The following is a 19,842-nucleotide window of genomic DNA, read 5'->3' on the forward strand; positions in this document are numbered from 1 at the left end:
CCCCCCTTCCTCCCGAAAATCCAACATGGCGCCGCACATACCAGCGCGCATAGCAGCGCGCCGGCCGCATTTCCCCCTTACCTATGGTTTCTGTCGCATGTGCTATGACACATACGACAGAAGCCTGCTCTCCAGGCCCTGCCAGGTCACCCCCTATTCCCACCCCGGTGTCCCCCGTACCTGTCGGAGCGCTGATCCCCTGCGGCCCCCTCCTCCTTTACGGTGAACGCCGGTCACACGTGCAGAGCGCGGCTGTCAGCTTCCTGTGTCTGACTCAGAGACGCTGGCTGCTGCTGCTGCTCGCACTCTGCAGCTGTGACCCGGGGAGGGTTGGTGCAAATTCTTTGCACCCACTCTCCTCAAATGGAGGGTCTGCACTCCTAGAAAATGGGGGATACGTTCCCTGAACGTGCCCCCCATATTCTAGAAGGTCCAGAATCGCCGCGGGACTTTCACGGGACCCAATTTTTTTTTTTTTTTCAATAAATTGGCCAAAGAGGGAATGTTTTTGGGGAGTGTTTATTCAAATAAATTTTTTTTTTGTTGTCAATTTTTTTTTTTATTACTGTCAATTAGTTATGTCTGGTATCAAATAGACGCCGTGACATAACTAATTGCTGGGCTTGATGCCAGGTGACATTACACATCTGGTATCAACCCCATTTATTACCCCGTTTGCCACCGCTCCAGGGCAACGGGATGAGTTGGGGCGAAGCGCCAGGATTGGCGCACCTAATGGATGCGCCACTTCTGGGGCGGTTGCGGCCTGCTATTTTTAGGCTGGGAAGAGTCCAATAACCATGGCTCTTCCCATCCTGACAATACCAGACCCCAGCTGTCAGCTTCACCTTGGCTGGTGATCTAATTTGGGGGGACCCTATGTTTGTTTGTTTTTTTAATTATTTATTTATAAATAATTAAAAAAAAAAAAAAACAGCTTGGGGAGCCCTCCAAATTGATCACCAGCCAAGGTGAAGCTGTCAGCTGTGGTTTGCAGGCTACAGCTCTCTGCTTTACCCTAACTGACTATCAAAAATAGGGGGGACCCCACGTCATTTATTTTAATTATTTTTTTTCTTTTTGGGCTAAATACAAGGCTAGGCACCCTTTGGTGCCACATGAAAGGCACTAAAGAGCGCCAGCTTAGAATATGCAGGGGGTGGGACGTTATATATGTTTGACATCTATCCATTCATCCACTGTAGCATTTTAGGCTATGTGCCCACAATCAGGGTTTGCAGCGTTTTGGGCGCAGAGTGTTTTCCCTGCATCCATAACTCTGCGTTGTGCAGTAGAAGCACAGTGGAAGGATTTTTAGAAATCCCGTGCCCACTGTGCTTCTTTTCTCCGCAGCATAAACCGACCTGTGGCGCAGCTTCCCGAGCCTCAGCATGTCAATTTATGCTGCGGAGACAAGAGTGCTCTCTGCAGGTAGAATAGAGCTAAAGTCCACAGCAGCCTGAACCCAAATCGTGGGTAGCTGCGTTCTCCCGTGGACAACACTCACATCTCTGCAGGAGGCTGACACTGTGTACTAGACGCCGTGTCGCTGGATCATGGCCACATAGCCTAACAGTGAGAAATTTGTTGCACAGCAACATTTTTGTGAAGTACCTGTGGATCCAAAATGCTTACTATACTCCTGAATAAAATCCTTGAGGGGTCCAGTTTCCAAAATGGAGTCACTTGTGGGGGGTTTCTAATGTATAGGTACCCAAGAGGCCCTGCTAATGTGACATGGTGCGCGCAATTTATTTCAACTTTTCCAAAATTCAAATGGTGCTCCTTCCATTCCAAGCCCTCCCATTAATCCAAACAGAGGTTTTTGGCCACATATGGCGTATCCCTGCGCTCACAAGAAATTGGACAACAACCTGTGGTGTCCACGTTTTGTTGTTGCCTCTTGAAAAAGTGAGGAATGTGATGCTAAAGAAACATTTTTGTGAAAAAAATGAAAATTTTCAATATGGCAACCTAAGCTTATCAAATTCTGTGAAGTATTCGTGGATTCAAAATGCTCAATATACACCTAGATAAAAGCCTTGAGGTGTCTTGTTTCCAGAATGGGGTCACTTGTGGGGGACCTCCACTATTTAGGCACTTTAGGGGCTTTCCAAATGCGACATAGCGTCCACTAATTATTCCAGCCAAATGTTCAGTCAAATGGCACTTTTTCCCTTCCGAGCCCTGCTGTGCACGCAAACAGTTGATTTCCACCACACATAAGGTATCAGCATACTCAGGAGAAATTGCATAATAAATTTTATGCTGCTTTTTTTCCTTTTACTCTTGTTAAAAAAAAGAAGGGAATTTTGTTACTTACCGTAAATTCCTTTTCTTCTAGCTCTTATTGGGAGACCCAGACGATTGGGGTATAGCTACTGCCCTCCGGAGGCCACACAAAGCACTACACTAAAAAGTGCAAGGCCCCTCCCCTTCTGGCTATACCCCCCCGTGGTATCACGGGTTCTCCAGTTTTAGTGCCAAAGCAAGAAGGAGGAAGCCAATAACTGGTTTAAACAAATTAACTCCGAATAACGTCGGAGAACTGAAAAAACCGTTCAACATGAACAACATGTGTACCCGCAAACAACAAAAAAATCCCGAAGGACAACAGGGCGGGTGCTGGGTCTCCCAATAAGAGCTAGAAGAAAAGGAATTTACGGTAAGTAACAAAATTCCCTTCTTCTTCAGCGCTCTATTGGGAGACCCAGACGATTGGGACGTCCAAAAGCTGTCCCTGGGTGGGTAAAGAGATACCTCATGTTAGAGCTGCAAAACAGCCCTCCCCTACGGGGGTGTCACTGCCGCCTGCAGGACTCTTCTACCTAAGCTGGCATCCGCCGAAGCATAGGTATGCACCTGATAATGCTTGGTGAAAGTGTGCAGACTCGACCAGGTAGCTGCCTGGCACACTTGTTGAGCCGAAGCCTGGTGTCGTAATGCCCAGGACGCACCCACGGCTCTGGTTGAGTGGGCTTTTAGCCCTGAAGGAACCGGAAGCCCCGCAGAACGGTAAGCCTCTAGAATTGGTTCTTTGATCCATCGAGCCAGGGTGGCTTTAGAAGCCTGCAACCCCTTGCGCGGACCGGCGACAAGGACAAAAAGTGCATCGGAACGGCGCATGGGCGCCGTGCGAGAAATGTAGATTCTGAGTGCTCTCACCAGATCTAGCAAACGTAAGTCCTTTTCATACCGGTGAACCGGATGAGGACAAAAGGAAGGCAAGGATATATCCTGATTAAGATGAAACGAGGATACGACCTTAGGGAGAAACTCCGGAATGGGGCGCAGCACTACCTTGTCCTGGTGGAACACCAGGAAGGGAGCCTTGGATGACAGAGCTGCCAGCTCCGACACTCGCCGAAGCGATGTGATCGCAACAAGAAACGCCACTTTCTGTGACAGGCGAGAAAAGGAAACTTCCTTCAGAGGCTCGAAAGGCGGCTTCTGGAGAGCAACTAGAACCCTGTTCAGATCCCATGGATCTAACGGCCGCCTGTACGGGGGCACAATATGACAGACCCCCTGCAGGAACGTGCGCACCTTAGGAAGACGTGCTAGACGCTTCTGAAAAAACACGGATAGTGCCGAGACTTGCCCTTTAAGGGAGCTGAGCGACAAGCCCTTTTCCAACCCCGATTGCAGGAAGGAAAGAAAGGTAGGCAATGCAAATGGCCAAGGGGATACTCTCTGTGCAGAGCACCAGGATAAGAAAATCTTCCACGTTCTGTGGTAGATCTTAGCAGACGTTGACTTCCTAGCTTGTCTCATTGTGGCTACGACTCCTTGAGATAATCCTGCGGACGCTAGGATCCAGGACTCAATGGCCACACAGTCAGGTTCAGGGCCGCAGAATTCTGATGGAAAAACGGCCCTTGGGACAGTAAGTCTGGTCGGTCTGGCAGTGACCACGGTCGACCGCCCGTGAGATGCCACAGATCCGGATACCACGATCTCCTCGGCCAGTCTGGGGCGACGAGTATGACGCGGCTGCAATCGGATCTGATCTTGCGTAACACTCTGGGCAAGAGTGCCAGAGGTGGGAAGACGTATGGGAGCCGAAACTGCGACCAATCTTGAACTAATGCGTCTGCCGCCAGAGCTCTTTGATCGCGCGACCTCGCCATGAATGCCGGGACCTTGTTGTTGTGCCGGGACGCCATTAGGTCGACGTCCGGCACTCCCCATCGGCGACAGATTTCCTGAAACACGTCCGGGTGAAGGGACCACTCCCCTGCGTCCATGCCCTGGCGACTGAGGAAGTCTGCTTCCCAATTTTCTACGCCTGGGATGTGAACCGCGGATATGGTGGAGGCTGTGTCCTCCACCCACATTAGAATGCGCCGGACTTCTTGGAATGCTTGCCGACTGCGCGTCCCTCCTTGGTGATTGATGTATGCCACCGCTGTGGAGTTGTCCGACTGGATTCGGATCTGCTTTCCTTCCAGCCACTGTTGGAAGGCCAGTAGGGCAAGATACACTGCCCTGATTTCCAGAACATTGATCTGAAGGGTGGACTCCTGCGGAGTCCACGCCCCCTGGGCCCTGTGGTGGAGAAACACTGCTCCCCACCCTGACAGACTCGCATCTGTCGTGACCACTGCCCAGGATGGGGGCAGGAAGGATCTTCCCTGAGACAATGAGGTGGGAAGGAGCCACCATTGTAGAGAGTCCTTGGCCGTCTGGGAGAGAGAGACTTTCCTGTCCAGGGACGTTGACTTCCCGTCCCATTGGCGGAGAATGTCCCATTGAAGTGGGCGCAGATGAAACTGCGCAAAGGGAACTGCTTCCATGGCTGCCACCATCTTCCCGAGGAAGTGCATGAGGCGCCGTAAGGGGTGCGACTGGCCTTGAAGTAGGGATTGCACCCCTGTCTGTAGGGACCGCTGCTTGTTCAGCGGAAGCTTCACTCTCGCTGCTCGAGTATGAAACTCCATGCCAAGATACGTTAGCGACTGTGACGGTGACAGATTCGACTTTGGAAAGTTGATGATCCATCCGAACGTCTGTAGAGTCTCCAGCGTAGCATGTAGACTGAGTTGGCATGCCTCTTGAGAGGGTGCCTTGACAAGTAGATCGTCTAGGTAAGGGATCACCGAGTGTCCCTGAGAGTGCAAGACTGCTACCACCGCCGCCATGACCTTGGTGAAGACCCGGGGGGCTGTCGCCAGACCGAATGGCAGAGCTACGAACTGAAGATGGTCGTTTCCTATCACAAAACGTAGAAAACGTTGATGTTCTGTAGCAATTGGCACGTGGAGATAAGCATCTTTGATGTCTATTGAGGCAAGGAAGTCTCCTTGAGACATTGAGGCAACGACAGAGCGGAGGGTTTCCATCCGGAACCGTCTGGCGTGCACATGTTTGTTGAGCAGCTTTAGATCCAGAACAGGACGGAACGAGCCGTCCTTTTTTGGAACCACAAAGAGATTGGAGTAAAACCCTCGCCCTTGTTCCTGAGGCGGTACAGGAACCACTACTCCTTCCGCTCTTAGGGAGTCCACCGCCTGCAGCAGGGCATCTGCTCGGTCTGGATGTGGGGAGGTTCTGAAGAACCGAGCTGGAGGACGAGAACTGAACTCGATTCTGTACCCGCGAGACAAAATGTTTGTCACCCACCGGTCTTTGACCTGTGACGTCCAAATGTCGGAAAAGCGGGAGAGCCTGCCCCCAACCGGAGATGCGGAGGGGGGGGGCTGGAAGTCATGAGGTAGCCGCTTTGGAAGCGGTTCCTCCATTTGCTTTCTTGGGGCGTGCGTGAGCCCGCCAGGAATCTGAGACTCTTTGCGTCCTCTGAGTCCCTTTGGACGAGGAGAATTGTGTCTTGCCCGAACCTCGAAAGGACTGAAACCTCTGCTGCCATTTTTTCTGCTGAGGTTTGCTTGATCTGGGCTGAGGTAAGGAAGAGTCTTTACCCTTGGACTGTTTAATGATGTCAGCCAATGGCTCGCCAAACAGTCTATCTCTAGATAAAGGCAAGCTGGTTAAACATTTTTTGGAACCAGCATCTGCTTTCCAGTCCTTTAACCACAAGGCTCTGCGCAAAACTACCGAATTGGCGGACGCCATTGAGGTGCGGCTGGTAGATTCTAGGACCGCATTGATAGCGTAAGACGCAAACGCAGACATCTGCGAGGTAAGGGACGCCACTTGCGGCGCCGCTGGATGTATGATAGCATCCACTTTTGCTAAACCAGCTGAAATAGCTTGGAGTGCCCATACGGCTGCGAATGCTGGAGCAAACGACGCGCCGATAGCTTCATAGACAGATTTTAACCAAAGGTCCATCTGTCTGTCATTGGCATCCTTAAGTGAAGCGCCATCCTCCACTGCAACTATGGATCTAGCTGCAAGTTTGGAAATCGGGGGGTCTACTTTTGGACACTGGGTCCAGCGCTTGACCACATCAGGGGGGAAAGGAAAACGTGTATCCTTAGAACGTTTAGAGAAACGCCTTTCAGGATGAGCGTCGTGTTTCTGGATTGATTCTCTGAAGTCAGAGTGATCCAAGAAGGCACTCAATTTACGCTTGGGATAGAGGAAACGAAACTTCTCCTGCTCTGCAGCTGCCTCCTCTGCAGAAGGAGCTGGGGGAGAAATATCCAACAGCCTATTGATGGCTGAGATAAGATCGTTTACCATGGCGTCCCCATCCGGGGTATCCAGATTGAGAGGGGTTCCAGGATAAGACTCCTGATCACTCTCTTCAGACGCATCACAGGGCGACTGATTGCGCTGAGACCCTGAGCAGTGTGATGACGTTGAGGGTCTTTCCCAGCGAGCTCGCTTAGGGTGGCTGGGGCTATCATCTGAGTCATAATACTCAGCCTGGGAAGCCGGGGACCCCCTTGCAGTCTGGACTAATTCCAACTGAGGGGGATTAGAGGACAGAGACCTCGCCGTGTCCATAGACTGAGCCCCAGACATGGATTGCAAAGTTTCAAGGATCTTTGCCATAGTCACAGACATTCCATCAGCAAAAACTGCAAAGTCTGTCCCTGACACCGGGGCAGGACTTACAAGCGTCTCAGCCTGGGTCACTACCCCTCCGGACTCCGGCTGGCGAAGCAGCACCGGATCGGAGCATTGCACACAATGGGGGTCTTTGGAACCTGCTGGTAGAGCAGCCCCACATGCAGCACACACAGTGTACACAGCCCTAGCCTTGGCAGCCTTGCGTTTTGTGGATGACATGTTGCTGCCTCCTCAGAGCGATCTGGGGTCTAGCCAGGAAGCGACCTCACAGTGCAAGAAATAACTAAATATATATATATCTGGTGACACAGTACACCAATACACACTGAGGCACTAGAGGGGCCAGCTGAAAAGCCGCTTACCGCCCGCTTAAGAGCGGGTGTGTGTTCTCCAAAAGCCCCCCAGTCCAGGTCTCCCAGAGCCTTGCGTCCCTCCTCCAGCCAGACTGCATGTAATGGCTGCCGGCGTCCTGGGAGAGGAGGGGGGGCGGGCCCTGGGCGTTCCTGGCTAAGAGCGGGAAGCCTGCTTCCCTCTGTGCCTAGTGAGAGGGCTGGAGCATGTAAATCAGGCTCCAGCCCTCGTCGCTGCTGCGAAACAGCGTCTCTCCCCTACCCTGATTGACAGGGTGGGGGCGGGAACGAAGCGGAGCTAGGCCGCAAAAGCCGGGGACTGGATTTATAAACGCCGCCGCCGTAAAAGCGCGGTCGGCGTGTCCCCGGCGCACCACAAGTCACAGCAGCGCCGCCCGGTCCAGTGGGGGTCGGCGCTGCGTTCCCACAACACCAAGTCCCCCAGTAAACTGTAGGAACACTAACTCCAACGTTACGGTCCCCGGCGCACTACAACACCCAGCCAGCCCGGAGTGTGTCTGTGCCTGCCGGGGACACAGAGTACCTGTATGATGCAGGGCCATGTCCCTGATTGTACTCCTGCTCCGTATCCATCAGGTTCAACTGGGTCTGTGGATGGAGCCCGGCGTCAGAGCTTAGAGGCCGGCAGGATCCCACTTCCACAGAGCCCTACAAGGGGATGTGGAAGGAAAACAGCATGTGGGGCTCCAGCCCCTGTACCAGCAATAGGTACCTCAACCTTGCAACACCATCCACGGGTGAGAAGGGAGCATGCTGGGGGCCCTATATGGGCCCTCTTTTCTTCCATCCGAAATAGTCAGCAGCTACTGCTGACTAAAATCTGTGGAGCTATGCGTGGATGTCTGACCTCCTTCGCACAAAGCTTGAAAACTGGAGAACCCGTGATACCACGGGGGGGTATAGCCAGAAGGGGAGGGGCCTTGCACTTTTTAGTGTAGTGCTTTGTGTGGCCTCCGGAGGGCAGTAGCTATACCCCAATCGTCTGGGTCTCCCAATAGAGCGCTGAAGAAAAGCTATGTGGTTGAAGTAACAATTTTGTGGTAAAAATGTTTTTTTTTTATTTTCACAGCTCAACATTATAAACTTCTGTGAAGCACCTGGGGGTTCAGGGTACTCACCAAACATCTAGATAAATTCCTTGAGGGGTCTATTTTCCAAAATGGGGTCACTTGTGGGGGACCTCCCCTGCTTAGGCACCTCAGGGGCTCTCCTAATGCAACATGGTGTCCGCTATTGATTCCAGCCAATTTTGCAGTCAAATTGCACTCCTTCCCTTCCAAGACCTGCCGTGTGCCCAAACAGTTGATTTCCACCACATATAAGATATCACCAAACTCAGGAGAAATTGCACAATAAATTTCATGGTGATTTTTTTCCTGTTACCCTTGTGAAAAAAAAGCTACCTGGTTGAAGTAACAATTTTGTGGTAAAATTTTATTTTTTCATTTTCGTGGCTCAACGTTATAAACTTCTGTGAAGCACCTGGGGGTTCAGGGTACTCACCAAACATCTAGATAAATTCCTTGAGAGGCCTAGTTTCCAATATGGGGTCACTTGTGGTGGTTTTTTGCTGTTTACGTACCTTAGGGGTCCTCCAAATGCGACATGGTGCCCGCAATCTTTTTCAGCCAAATTTCCTTTCCAAAATTCAAATATTGCTCCTTTTGTTCCAAGCCCTCCCATTTGTCCATACAAAGGTTTCAGACCACATGTGAAGTATCACCGCGCTCATAAAAAAGTGGGTAACAAACATTTGGGTCAAATTTTTGGAATTACCTCTTGAAAAAGTGAGAGAATTGATGCTAAAGCAACATTTTTGAGAAAAAAATGACAATGTTCAATATGACAACGTAACATTATCAAAATCTGTGAAGTACCTGTGGGTCCAAAATGCTCAGTATACCCCTCGATAGAAGCCTTAAGGGGTCTAGTTTCCAAAATGGGGTCACTTGAGGGGGGTTCCTGCTATTTAGGTACCTTAGGGGATCTGTAAATGCAACATGGTGCCCGCAATCTGTTTCAGCCAACTTTGCTTTCCAAAATGCAAATATTGCTCCTTTCATTCCAAGCTCTCCCATTTATCCAAACAAAGGTTTCTGACCACATGTGGGGTATCGGCACGCTCATAAGAAAGTGGGGAACAAAGTGTGAGGTCCAATTTTTGGTGTTACCTCTTGAAAAAGTAAGAAAATTAGTGCTAAAGCAACATTTTTAGGTAAAATGTTAATTTTTATTTTTTTTCATTCCACATTACTTTAGTTCCTGTGAAGCACCTGAAGGGTTAATAAACTTTTTGAATCTGGTTTTGAGTACCTTGAGGGGTGGAGGTTTTAGAATGGTGTTGCTTTTGGGTATTTTCTGTCACCTAGGCCTCTCAAAGTCACTTCAAATGGGATCTGGTCCCTAAAAAAATGGTTTTGTAAATTTTGTTGAAAAAATGGGAAATTGCTGATGAACTTTGAACCCTTTTAACTTCCTAACCCCAAAAAATTTTGTTTCAAAAATTGCGCTGATCTAAAGTAAACAAGTGGGAAATGTTATTTATTAACTATTTTGTGTGACATAACTCTCTGGTTTATGGGCATAAAAATTAAAAGTTTGAAAATTGCAAATTTTTTAATTTTTTTGTCAAATTTCAGATTTTTTCACAAATAAAATAAAAAAATATCATCCTAAATTTACCTCTAACATGAAGCCCAATATGTCACGAAAAAACAATCTCAGAATCACCGGGATCCATTTAAGCGTTCCAGAGTTATAACCTTATAAAGTGACACTGGTCAAAATTGCAAAAAATGGCCTGGGCATTAAGTACAAAACTGGCTTTGTCCTTAAGGGGTTAAGGTTAACTATTTAAGAGAAAGATGTATTAAGGCCCTGTAGTCATTTGGCTTCACAAGTCTATAATTCCTGCAATGATATGCAGTTAGTTCAGGAGCCGCCAGAGCGTCTAAAGTTTTATGGATAAGCTTCAATGTTTTCTTCTTGCACTGATACATATTTTTTATAGTATACAATTGCATTGTGCTTATGTTAAACGATATCTGTTGAACTTTATATAATTCAATAAAAACTACAGTTATTAAAAAAACAAACCCAACACAATAAGAAAAAATAAGTTAATCATTGTTTTTATTATAATTCATGAATACAGGTAGTAATGTATGTTACTTTTGTAATTAAATATAATTGTGCCACTGATTTTCAAGTAAACAAAGATTGAATGTATAAGTAAATTTTGAAAGGGTTATTACAATATAAAGAATACTGTATGAGTGAGTTACATGAAAGTCGCCATTAAAAGGTGTACAACGTGTTGGCTTGGGCTAAGATTGGGTGAATCCAAGTTCATGGATGATCCTTGGAGCATAGTAAGTGAACCTACCCTTGTCTTTTCTCATCTTTTGCCAGTGTTTCCTCTCTCTTAGATCATATATACAATACTGCTCCGTCATAGTTGGTTACATACAGAGATGACATCTGCTTGATAACCTTTAAAGACTTCCTTTAGAGCTGTTTAATGTCTTGAAGCAAAAACGTGAATGTCTTAGAATACCGTTTGCGGTTCCTCTTCATCTTCGTAGGCGTTATTTTTTTCCCCTACTGTCTCATATGTGGCAACTGGTAGATTAACGTCAAACGCAGCCATGGGTTCAACCAAAACCTCCGAAACTCTGTCATCTTCAGATCTCTTCTGTTTTTCTTTCTCCGCTTTTCTTTTCCTTTTTAGGATTTACAGAAAAAATGTATTATTGTGATGGATCAAATGTAGATTATATGTTTCATAAATATCTAAAGCAGTAGATTATACAATGTGTCATCCGTCAAGTCGCAGTAGAACCTGCCTGGTTATTTGGGTCATAACTATTGTAGAGATATTGTCACGTCAATTCATATAATGCTTCATTGTACAGTACCTCTGCATGGCACAGAACAGCGCCATAATAGAACATGCTCCATCGTATATGAAATTATTTTTTCTGTTAAATTTTTCATAAGTCCAGAAGAAACCTCTGTAGCCTCCGTATGAAAACAAATTAATTTTGAGGTAGAGTATTGACCCCATGGGTGCTGAGTTACAGCTTAGTAACACTGAGAAGTAGTATGTAGCTATAGTATGCCAGTCTGTGTGAGGTTATAGTGTTAGCAACCACAACGTACTATAGGATTATTATTTTATTATTACTAGTTGGAGGTATATATTTCTTAAAGTTTATTTAAAGGTTTATCTCCAGTAATATAAAAATATCACAGAGCCTTTAAATCCTAATTCATAGAGCCATTGTGGTGAGTTTCCATGCAAAGCACAGCCCAGTTGTTCTATAAATGTCTCCATATTTCTAATTCACAACAGTAGGTTGCTTTTGTTGCCTATGACAGATATAGTGGAGCCTGTGCATGGTCCAAACCCACAGGCTCACGTTACCCATTACCTTCCCCCTGCACTATAGAGACTGCTCACATAAATCAGATTTTACAATACCAGGATAAGGCCACTTTCACACTGCGTTCCAATCTCCTTTCAGTGGTCCCATCAGGGCTTCCGTCCGAACCTTCCACAAAACGGGTTTCGAACGTATGTGCCAACAGGGCCATTGACTATAATGGTGCAGATGGAGTCATCGTGTAATCTGCCGTGCACCATTTTCGGCAGTATGCGTAGTACACTAGGTCTGGGTGTCCACTTCCAGAGAGCGTATATTCCTGAAAATGGTGCATGACAGAGCACACGGTGAGTCCGTCTGCACTAAAATAGTCAATAGCCCTGTTGGCGCATGCATTTGAAACCCGTTTTGCAGGGTGTTCAGACGGAAACCCCGAAAGGACCACTGAATGGAGATCAGAACGTAATGTGAAAGGGGCCTAAGATATTCAAGTTATTTTATTGTCGCTGCCAGCAGGGAGCAAGTAAAAGGTCTTTAGTAATCAAGTCTCTTCCCACTTTGCCTATATTAAACTGTACAGAGTGCGCTACCTGCATGTGAATAAAGCAGATAAACGGCACAGAACATTAATGGTTAATTCTAGAGTGGAAAGATGAATTTACACTATGAAGGACATATCCTACAATGCTATTAATTGGAGATGCATATTACAAAACATATTCAGAATAACAGGGAGTCAAAGGCTTGAAATGAGCATCTCCATACTTATTTTACGGTGTATAATGTGTTAATGTAATATGTGCTAATATATTTAGAACTTACTTTTTCTTGTCCCTTTGGCCAAGCACAAGTAGAACGGTTAGAGCAATAACCAGAAGCACAGCCACTACACCGAAAACCACTAGCCACACTGAGAAAGACTCGTCACTGGGGGGCGATAATGTTGGAGGAATACCCAGAAATTCCAAGGACTCTTCATTGAGTAGGAAAGCATTGTTGATTCTTCCTTTTGAAAACCTGTTCATAAAGTAGATTATTAGTAGATTATAAAAATAAACCAGGGTTGATTAAAAGGTTAGACACAAGCCCTAGGTCTTCAGCTACCTTGGAAAACTAGATCACTTCCAGCACCAACACTGATGGCAATTTGGTGATTGTCTTTGAAGGGTAATGGAGGCCCTAATCCAGCGGTGGACATACTGATGGTGCAGCTGTACTAGTGAAACCTCTTTTCTATCATGGAGCCAGGGGCAGCATCAACACTTAGGCTGCTCCCACATCAGGCCGCATGTGACCGAATGTGACCTTATCTTGCCGCGATTCCATTGAACTGTATTGAACTGTATCGCATTTGTGACGGATCCGGCTTTCCGGCAAAATACCGCTGATGTGAAGCCGGCCTAAGAGGAGCGAGAGGTGCCCATACCTGAGTCATATCAGACAGCAGGGAGTGACCACTCTGCTGCACTCTGCAAAAGTCACTGGAAGGGGGCTCGGTCCCGTCAAGTGTTGCGGGCGTGGCTGCTGCTGGCTCTAGGATGTAGGTAACACACAATACCGCAGGGAGGGAGTCAAGCACGCTGAACCTGACAGTCCTGTGATTCCCTCTCTGCTCTTGGTGTATGGCCTGCATTGAGAAGGGAGGAAGGAGTTCTGTCCCTGGATGCAAACCTTCATACTCCTCTAATCTTGATCTGCACAAGAGGATTCAAAGGGGGCACAGAGGGGGAATTGTGAGCAAGTGAGAGAGAATTGGGCTTAGTATCTTTACAGGTACTATAAGGAGTCAGGAGAGGCCCATTATACAGTAACAGACCCTCCACACATTGGGGTCTCATCCCCTGTCAACCAATCACAGACTCCAGTTTATGAGCACCTCTACCACTGGCTGACAGGAGATGAAAAATAAGTGTTATCTTTGGAGTCACATCTTGTAGCAGGAAACTGCAGTAGACCACTGTGGACAAGTCTGATCAGAAGAGTCAATTAATGAAAATTTCAGATGTGACAGGTTCTGTGAGCATAGTGTGACGCCCTGGACACCAGGGGTCATAGGTTACTATATAACACCATACACCCCCTTCCCTGGACAGGTCACACCAGTCAAACATTAAATCCTTGTTCCCACCCTCCAGGGTTGATGTCCACATTAGGTGGGGCGGAGCCAGGTGGTTTGCCCCGCCCACCGAGGAGTTCACAAGCTGGAGGCGGGAAAACATAGTGAGTCAGTCCAGTGGCGGTCAAAGAGTCCAGTGCTGGGCAGGAGTGAGGAGTAAAAACTGTGTGTGTCTGGGTCAGAGCCCGGGCACTTCCAACAAGGTCGGCAGATGGTGGTGGCCGTCTGCAGGAGTTGGCGAAGGTCAGCGGAACCGTAGGACCGGGGTCGGGCGGTGGCCCGCTGGTACCTAACCGGGGAGCCGATTGGAGCCAAGCACCAGGCAGGGTACTCAGACCCCGACTAGGCTTAAAGCCAACCTCTAGTCAAATTCTCTGATTGTGGTCTGGACCTCAGGGGCTCATTCCCAACTAAGTCCCGATTGAAGGCAACAGCCCAACCGTTCCGGATAAGTGCCACCGCCAAGGGCCAGGGATCCAAAGGGCCAGCATCTGCAGGCAAAGGGGCTCCTCCGGCACGTATACGTTGGGGAGCGGACTACCGGTGCCCAGGCATTGGAGTCAACATACAAACACAGGTGCAGGGAAACAACAGCCACCATCAACCCATCCAGGGAGAACACCGCAGCTGGCTGCGGGCCCCGTCCATCCAGCCGTTTGGTTTACCAGAGACTCTGTCCATCTGTGTCTGAGTGAGTACACCAGTGCCATGCAGCACCAAACCGCGCTGCACCGCAACCCTGCACCCTGCAAACCCCATCCTACGGGAATCCAACCAGTCACCGGGCCCCGGGACCAACAGCCCCTACCCATGGAGGGGTCAACACCTAGCTGCTCCCCGCCATCGCTCCCGGGAACCCCGTCACCAGCAGCGGTGGTGCCCACCATCACCACAACCCGTGGGTGGCGTCACGAACTTTATCCATCCCAAAACAAGTCCGATTCCTCCCCTTTTCACTCGTGGGCGAGGAGCGCTGCTCGAGCCCCGGGTCCAGCCCGCTTGAGCCACCGAGGAGAAGGCACCGGATCCGAGCGCGATCTCCCCGAGCAGCCCTCGCGACGGGGAACTGGCCCCCACCCTCGACAATAGCAAAGGAGCTGCTGCCTGGTAAAGACATTTAGTATCTATCATGTGCCTGTTAACGTGTTAAATGTACGTCAATCTCTGACAGTGGCATTTAACATGTGCCGGTGGGAGTGTAATTCCACATGCCCAACGGTGCACATGTGACCTGATCATGAGGTGATGATGGGTTGACATGACCGTTTCAGAGTTGGGGTTCGCTCACACTGTAGTATATTCTCACATGTGAGAACATCAGAAGCGATATACTAACGACACTCGGCTCAGACCCTGCTGTGAGCATGACCCAAGAGTCAGTCACTGTGATTTGATCCTCTCATATGCAAGAATCGACGCACAGGTACGAAGAAGCTGGAAAGCTAAATTTCTTGATCCTCTCGACTGTATCAGTGTATATTGGACTGCACCATCCAAGTGCAGTCCGATGTTTTGCACGCAGCCATAGCCTTGAACAAAATGCACACCGTCTGAGATATGCTGACTCGGCATGAGAAAAAAAAAAAACACTGGTCAGCAATGCCCCATAGTATAACATTGGAAAGAGTGCTATCTGGTAAAACATCAGATTACACTCGTTCGTGTTATACGGAGGCTATACGCTTATGTGAGAAAGCCCTTAGCTGTAATCCACAGACTGGAGCTTGATGGGGGGCCCAGAGACAAGTCCTGCACAGGGGCCCTTCACAGTCAGTGTCCGCTCCTGCTCTAAGCAGCTTTCATCCAGGCCTAAAACTAGATTATTAGCAAATAGTGAGAAATATCAAAATATAACCTTTAATAAATATTAATAAAAGATTGCCATGGAGCAGTAGTCATCCCATAGCCTATATTCCAATATCCAAGTCTGAGCTACTGTTTGTTATGTGAAAATGTGCATTGGATTCCACTGATGAATAACGTGGAGGCAACATCCACCTCAATCATCAAAGGAGCACAGCAATTGTGCCGCCCCCGTGCCAGCAACCGCCGCTGCTCGGATCCGGACCTTCAGGGGTGGTGGCTCGAGGGTCTCCGGACCCGGGGGTCTCGCGGACACGCCAAAAAAAAAGGGGGATGTAGATGTACGGGCTAGGCCGTAATAGGTTCGGGACGCCACCCACAGTGTGTGGTGAGGTGGGACACCACCGTTGCTGTTACGGGGCACCCGGGGGAGATGTTGTGCAGCAAGATGTTAACCCCTCCGTGGGCAGGGATGGCGGCCCCGGGACCCGATGGCGGCACTGGCCACCACCACCGTCTGGTCGTCTCTATCCTTTTCCTGCACTGTTTTAGTAGAAAAGACTTCCTTGTATGAAACGTAGGAGTCTGCTCCCGGCTGGATGTGGCCTAAGGAGCCGTGTCCGCAGACGCTGGCCCGTGGGATCTATGGGCTTTGGCGGTGACCCCTTATCCCTAATCGGTGGGCTGTTGTCTTCTATGAGGGACTTTGGGTGGGACAGGACCTCTAGTCCTGGCCTCAATCAGTTAATTAACAAGTTCCAGTAGGTTCTGGTTCCTGGCTTCAGGGGAGAGTACCCCTCTCTTTGTGCTACGGTTTCCGGGTCGGTTTCCCGTGTCGGTACCGGCGGGCTACAACCGTGGCCTGGTCCACCTCGGCTCCACCGAGCCATCTTCCTGTCTCCTGTTGACGGAGACCACCGTCTGCCTCCTGGCCAGTGGCACTAGGGATCCTACCCTGGTACCTGTCAGTTTGCTTCAGGCCTGACACACAGGCCTGACCGTCACTCTCCACTACTCTGAACTGATCTGCACACACTGTTGCTTTTCCCACCCCGGGCTGTCTAAACCCCTGAGTGGGCGTGCACCAACCGCCTGGCCACGCCCACTGGTGTGTCTAACTGTCCCTAAGGGGGGTGACTAGGGTTTAATGGTTGGCTGTGTGTTTCCTAATGAGGGAAGGTGTTATGAAGGGACCTATTTGTGACTACCTGGTTTTGCCAGGGCGTCACACAATCAGTGCCGAAAGGAGGGGCAGGAGCCACCACCTAGGATGCCCATTGGACTGGACGCAAGGATTTACATACATGGTAGGAGATTTTATAAAGATACGATTTGTGGAATCTACACGAGGACTCACGAGACGACATGCACCTTTTATAGAATGTAGTACAGGCGCTGTTTAAGATGTTAGTTTTGGTTTAGAAGGGCAAAATCTGGTGACAGGTTTCCTTTAAATGTGAAATGTAGGAATTTGAATACTAGGTGTGTAATGTGGCCCTCTAGTGGCCTGATTTTAGAATAACTGCTCCCTGGTTCCTTATATGCATGAAATGGTTAAGGTTGACTTACACAGCCCACAAGAGGAGAAGCCAGCTGTAGGTATAAAGATATGTATTTGTGGAGTCTACATGAGGAGTCAGGGGACAACATGCACCTTTTATAGAATACAGCACAGCCGTTGCTCAAGGTGCTAGTTTTGGTTTAGAACTCAAGAATCTGGTGACAGGTTCCCTTTAAATGTGAAATGTAGGAATTTGAATTCAAGGTGTGTAATGGGGCCATCTAGTGGCCTGAATTTAGAATAATTGCTCCCTGGTTCCTTATAGGCAGGAAATGGTGAAGGTTGACTTACACAGCCCACAAGAGGTGAAGCCAGCTATAGAATAAGTTAGGAGAAAGTGAAAGAAAGAAAAGCTGCATCTGTGGGAGGTGTAACGAGTGGAGTGTGCCTGAACTTTAATTCAGCCAAACCCTCTGGGTGACCTCTGGAAACGTGAAGGACCACAAAAAAGTATGTTTAGTGCGGTCTAGCCATTAATGTAGTACCAGGCCAGAACTTTTTCGAAGGACGCCCCCAGGCAGCTACTGTCTTCACCACAGTACCAGTTTAAGGAAACAGCTGCTCGGGTGAAAAGGACCTCGCAGACGTAGCAGTGGATGAGCCTCAGCAGTTCTTCAGAATGGGTCCCTGTGGGTGGGGCACGATAGGAGCCATGCCGGACTTTTTGAATGTATTGTGCATATCTGTGATGTTAAATGGGAAAGTGAGAAATGTAACAGTAACAGCAGAGTTGCCGGAACCAGAGGAGAAGTCTATGGTTACATTTCAAGTTAACGTGAACAATATGGTCCCTGTAATGTTTAAGGAGTGTGCCCGCAACGTACCTGCTTGGTAAGTGTTTCGTGTTAATCTCAGTAAAGAATCGTTAGAAGTGAAAAGAAGCTTTGTGTCTGTGTCATCCCTTGGGAACTCACGTATTCATCCTATAAATCCTCTTTGCACAGAGGATGTAGCTGGGAAAACAGCCATCAAACGGAGCACTGCCAGGAGGCAGGGGCTCGCCCTTGTCTGTGACTACTGCCCCATGCCACCCCCACAACACTTCACTGTAGGGTTTAATAGGGCATTCTTACAGATGTTGACCAATTGTTACCATACGTGATATGCTCCTGGAAACCTGAAAATCTTTAACCCTTGGACTTTTGAATGGATGAGAATGTTTTTTTTCACCCAGCTGACCATTATTACTACGATATTATGACTAATGGATGTGGATGGGAGCCTTCTTATTCTATTTATTTGAGTAGGAATCCCCTCATTAGTCATTGGGGAATAATATGTTGTAACGACTGATAGAACCAAACTATAGATGGATAAAATGACTCCTATGTGATTGCACTATTATATTGATGGTGATAATTTGATGTTCGCCTCTATAAAATAATGTGTTATGATGATCGCCGATACTGAGTATAGAGGGGAATACTACCATTTACGTGGTGGAACAATGGAGAAATTGCTCCATCTTTTAGTATGATTTATTCTTCACCAGTCTTTGCTTAAGGCCACATTACACGCTGCGATATCGGTACCAATATCGCTAGCGTGGGTACCCGCTCCCATCGGTTGTGCGACACGGGCAAATCGCTGCCCATGGCGTACAACATCGCCCGGACCCGTCACACTACTTACCTGCTCTGCGACGTCGCTGTGACCAGCGAACCGCCTCCTTTCTAAGGGGGCGGTCCGTGCGGCGTCACAGCGACGTCACTAAGCGGCCACCCAATCAAAGCGGAGGGGCGGAGATGAGCGGGATGTAACATCCCGCCCACCTCCTTCCTTCGCAGCAGCGATATTTGAGAAGGGACCCCCATGTCACCGATGAGTGATTTTGAACGTTTTTGCGACGATTCAAAATCACTTCTAGGTGTCACACACAACGACATCGCTAATGCGGCCGGATGTGCGTCACAAATTCCGTGACCCCAACGACATCGCATTAGCGATGTCGTAGCGTGTAAAGCGGCCTTTAGTCTGCAGCCAATATTTTATTCATATTTATTAAAGGTAATATTTTGATACTTCTCACTATTTGCTATTAAGCGGCCATCGTGTCATTGTATATATTTGAAGTTTGTTTCTCTTATTCAATTTTCGTACAGTCATAAAACCAACTAAAAATTATCCTTTACCGAATAGCATTTTCCACTTCAGATTTCGGTACTATGTTCCCAATTTCTTTGGGCATTGTGACATAGAAATAGAAGGATATTCTTTCAGTCTCTTTGAAAATATGGATATCCTCATCTCTGTAAGACAATAGAAAGTAAGTATTAGATGAAATGACAATTTTATAGTAACACTTTAGAGTCACATTTCCATTTTCTTTTCCGGCACAACCTGAAGTGTTTTCCATGATATGATATTATCTGAATCATAGTTGACAGTAATATGGCTTCCCATCAGAGAGGCCAGTGAAAGCATAGGAGCTTACATAGTGCAAGGACAGTAAACCCCCAGTGTTCTGCTGAACTGGACTTTTACCATCATAGACCCCAACAGTCCTATAAAGTGGTTCTGTAAATCTGTGCGGAGTTTGGTTTTACATCCATGAAAAGTGGACACTTTTTCTTCCGTGGGTCAATCATTTTGCATTGATTTTTTTTCTCTTTTGTTTTCAAATTCTGA

The 19,842-nt window shown here is 48.1% G+C and overlaps 1 protein-coding gene and 1 long non-coding RNA gene across 2 annotated transcripts in view; one reads left to right on the plus strand and one right to left on the minus strand.

The window, feature by feature from the left end:
- LOC142290995 (uncharacterized) overlaps positions 1-19,842 on the plus strand; it is a 115,449-nt gene that overhangs the window by 72,049 nt on the left and 23,558 nt on the right. The window lies entirely within an intron of this gene.
- The window catches only part of ACE2 (angiotensin converting enzyme 2), a 159,004-nt gene continuing 149,626 nt past the window's right edge, over positions 10,465-19,842 (minus strand). Inside the window, exons 16-18 of the mRNA XM_075335159.1 lie at positions 19,347-19,463; positions 12,557-12,751; positions 10,465-11,071 (exon numbers count right to left, since the gene is read on the minus strand). Coding sequence (XP_075191274.1) covers positions 10,897-11,071; positions 12,557-12,751; positions 19,347-19,463 — 487 coding nt within the window. The 3' untranslated portion in view covers positions 10,465-10,896. The remainder of the gene's footprint in view (positions 11,072-12,556; positions 12,752-19,346; positions 19,464-19,842) is intronic.

Source organism: Anomaloglossus baeobatrachus, chromosome 2, assembly GCF_048569485.1.
Source record: "Anomaloglossus baeobatrachus isolate aAnoBae1 chromosome 2, aAnoBae1.hap1, whole genome shotgun sequence".
In the NCBI taxonomy this organism is placed as follows: domain Eukaryota; kingdom Metazoa; phylum Chordata; class Amphibia; order Anura; family Aromobatidae; genus Anomaloglossus; species Anomaloglossus baeobatrachus.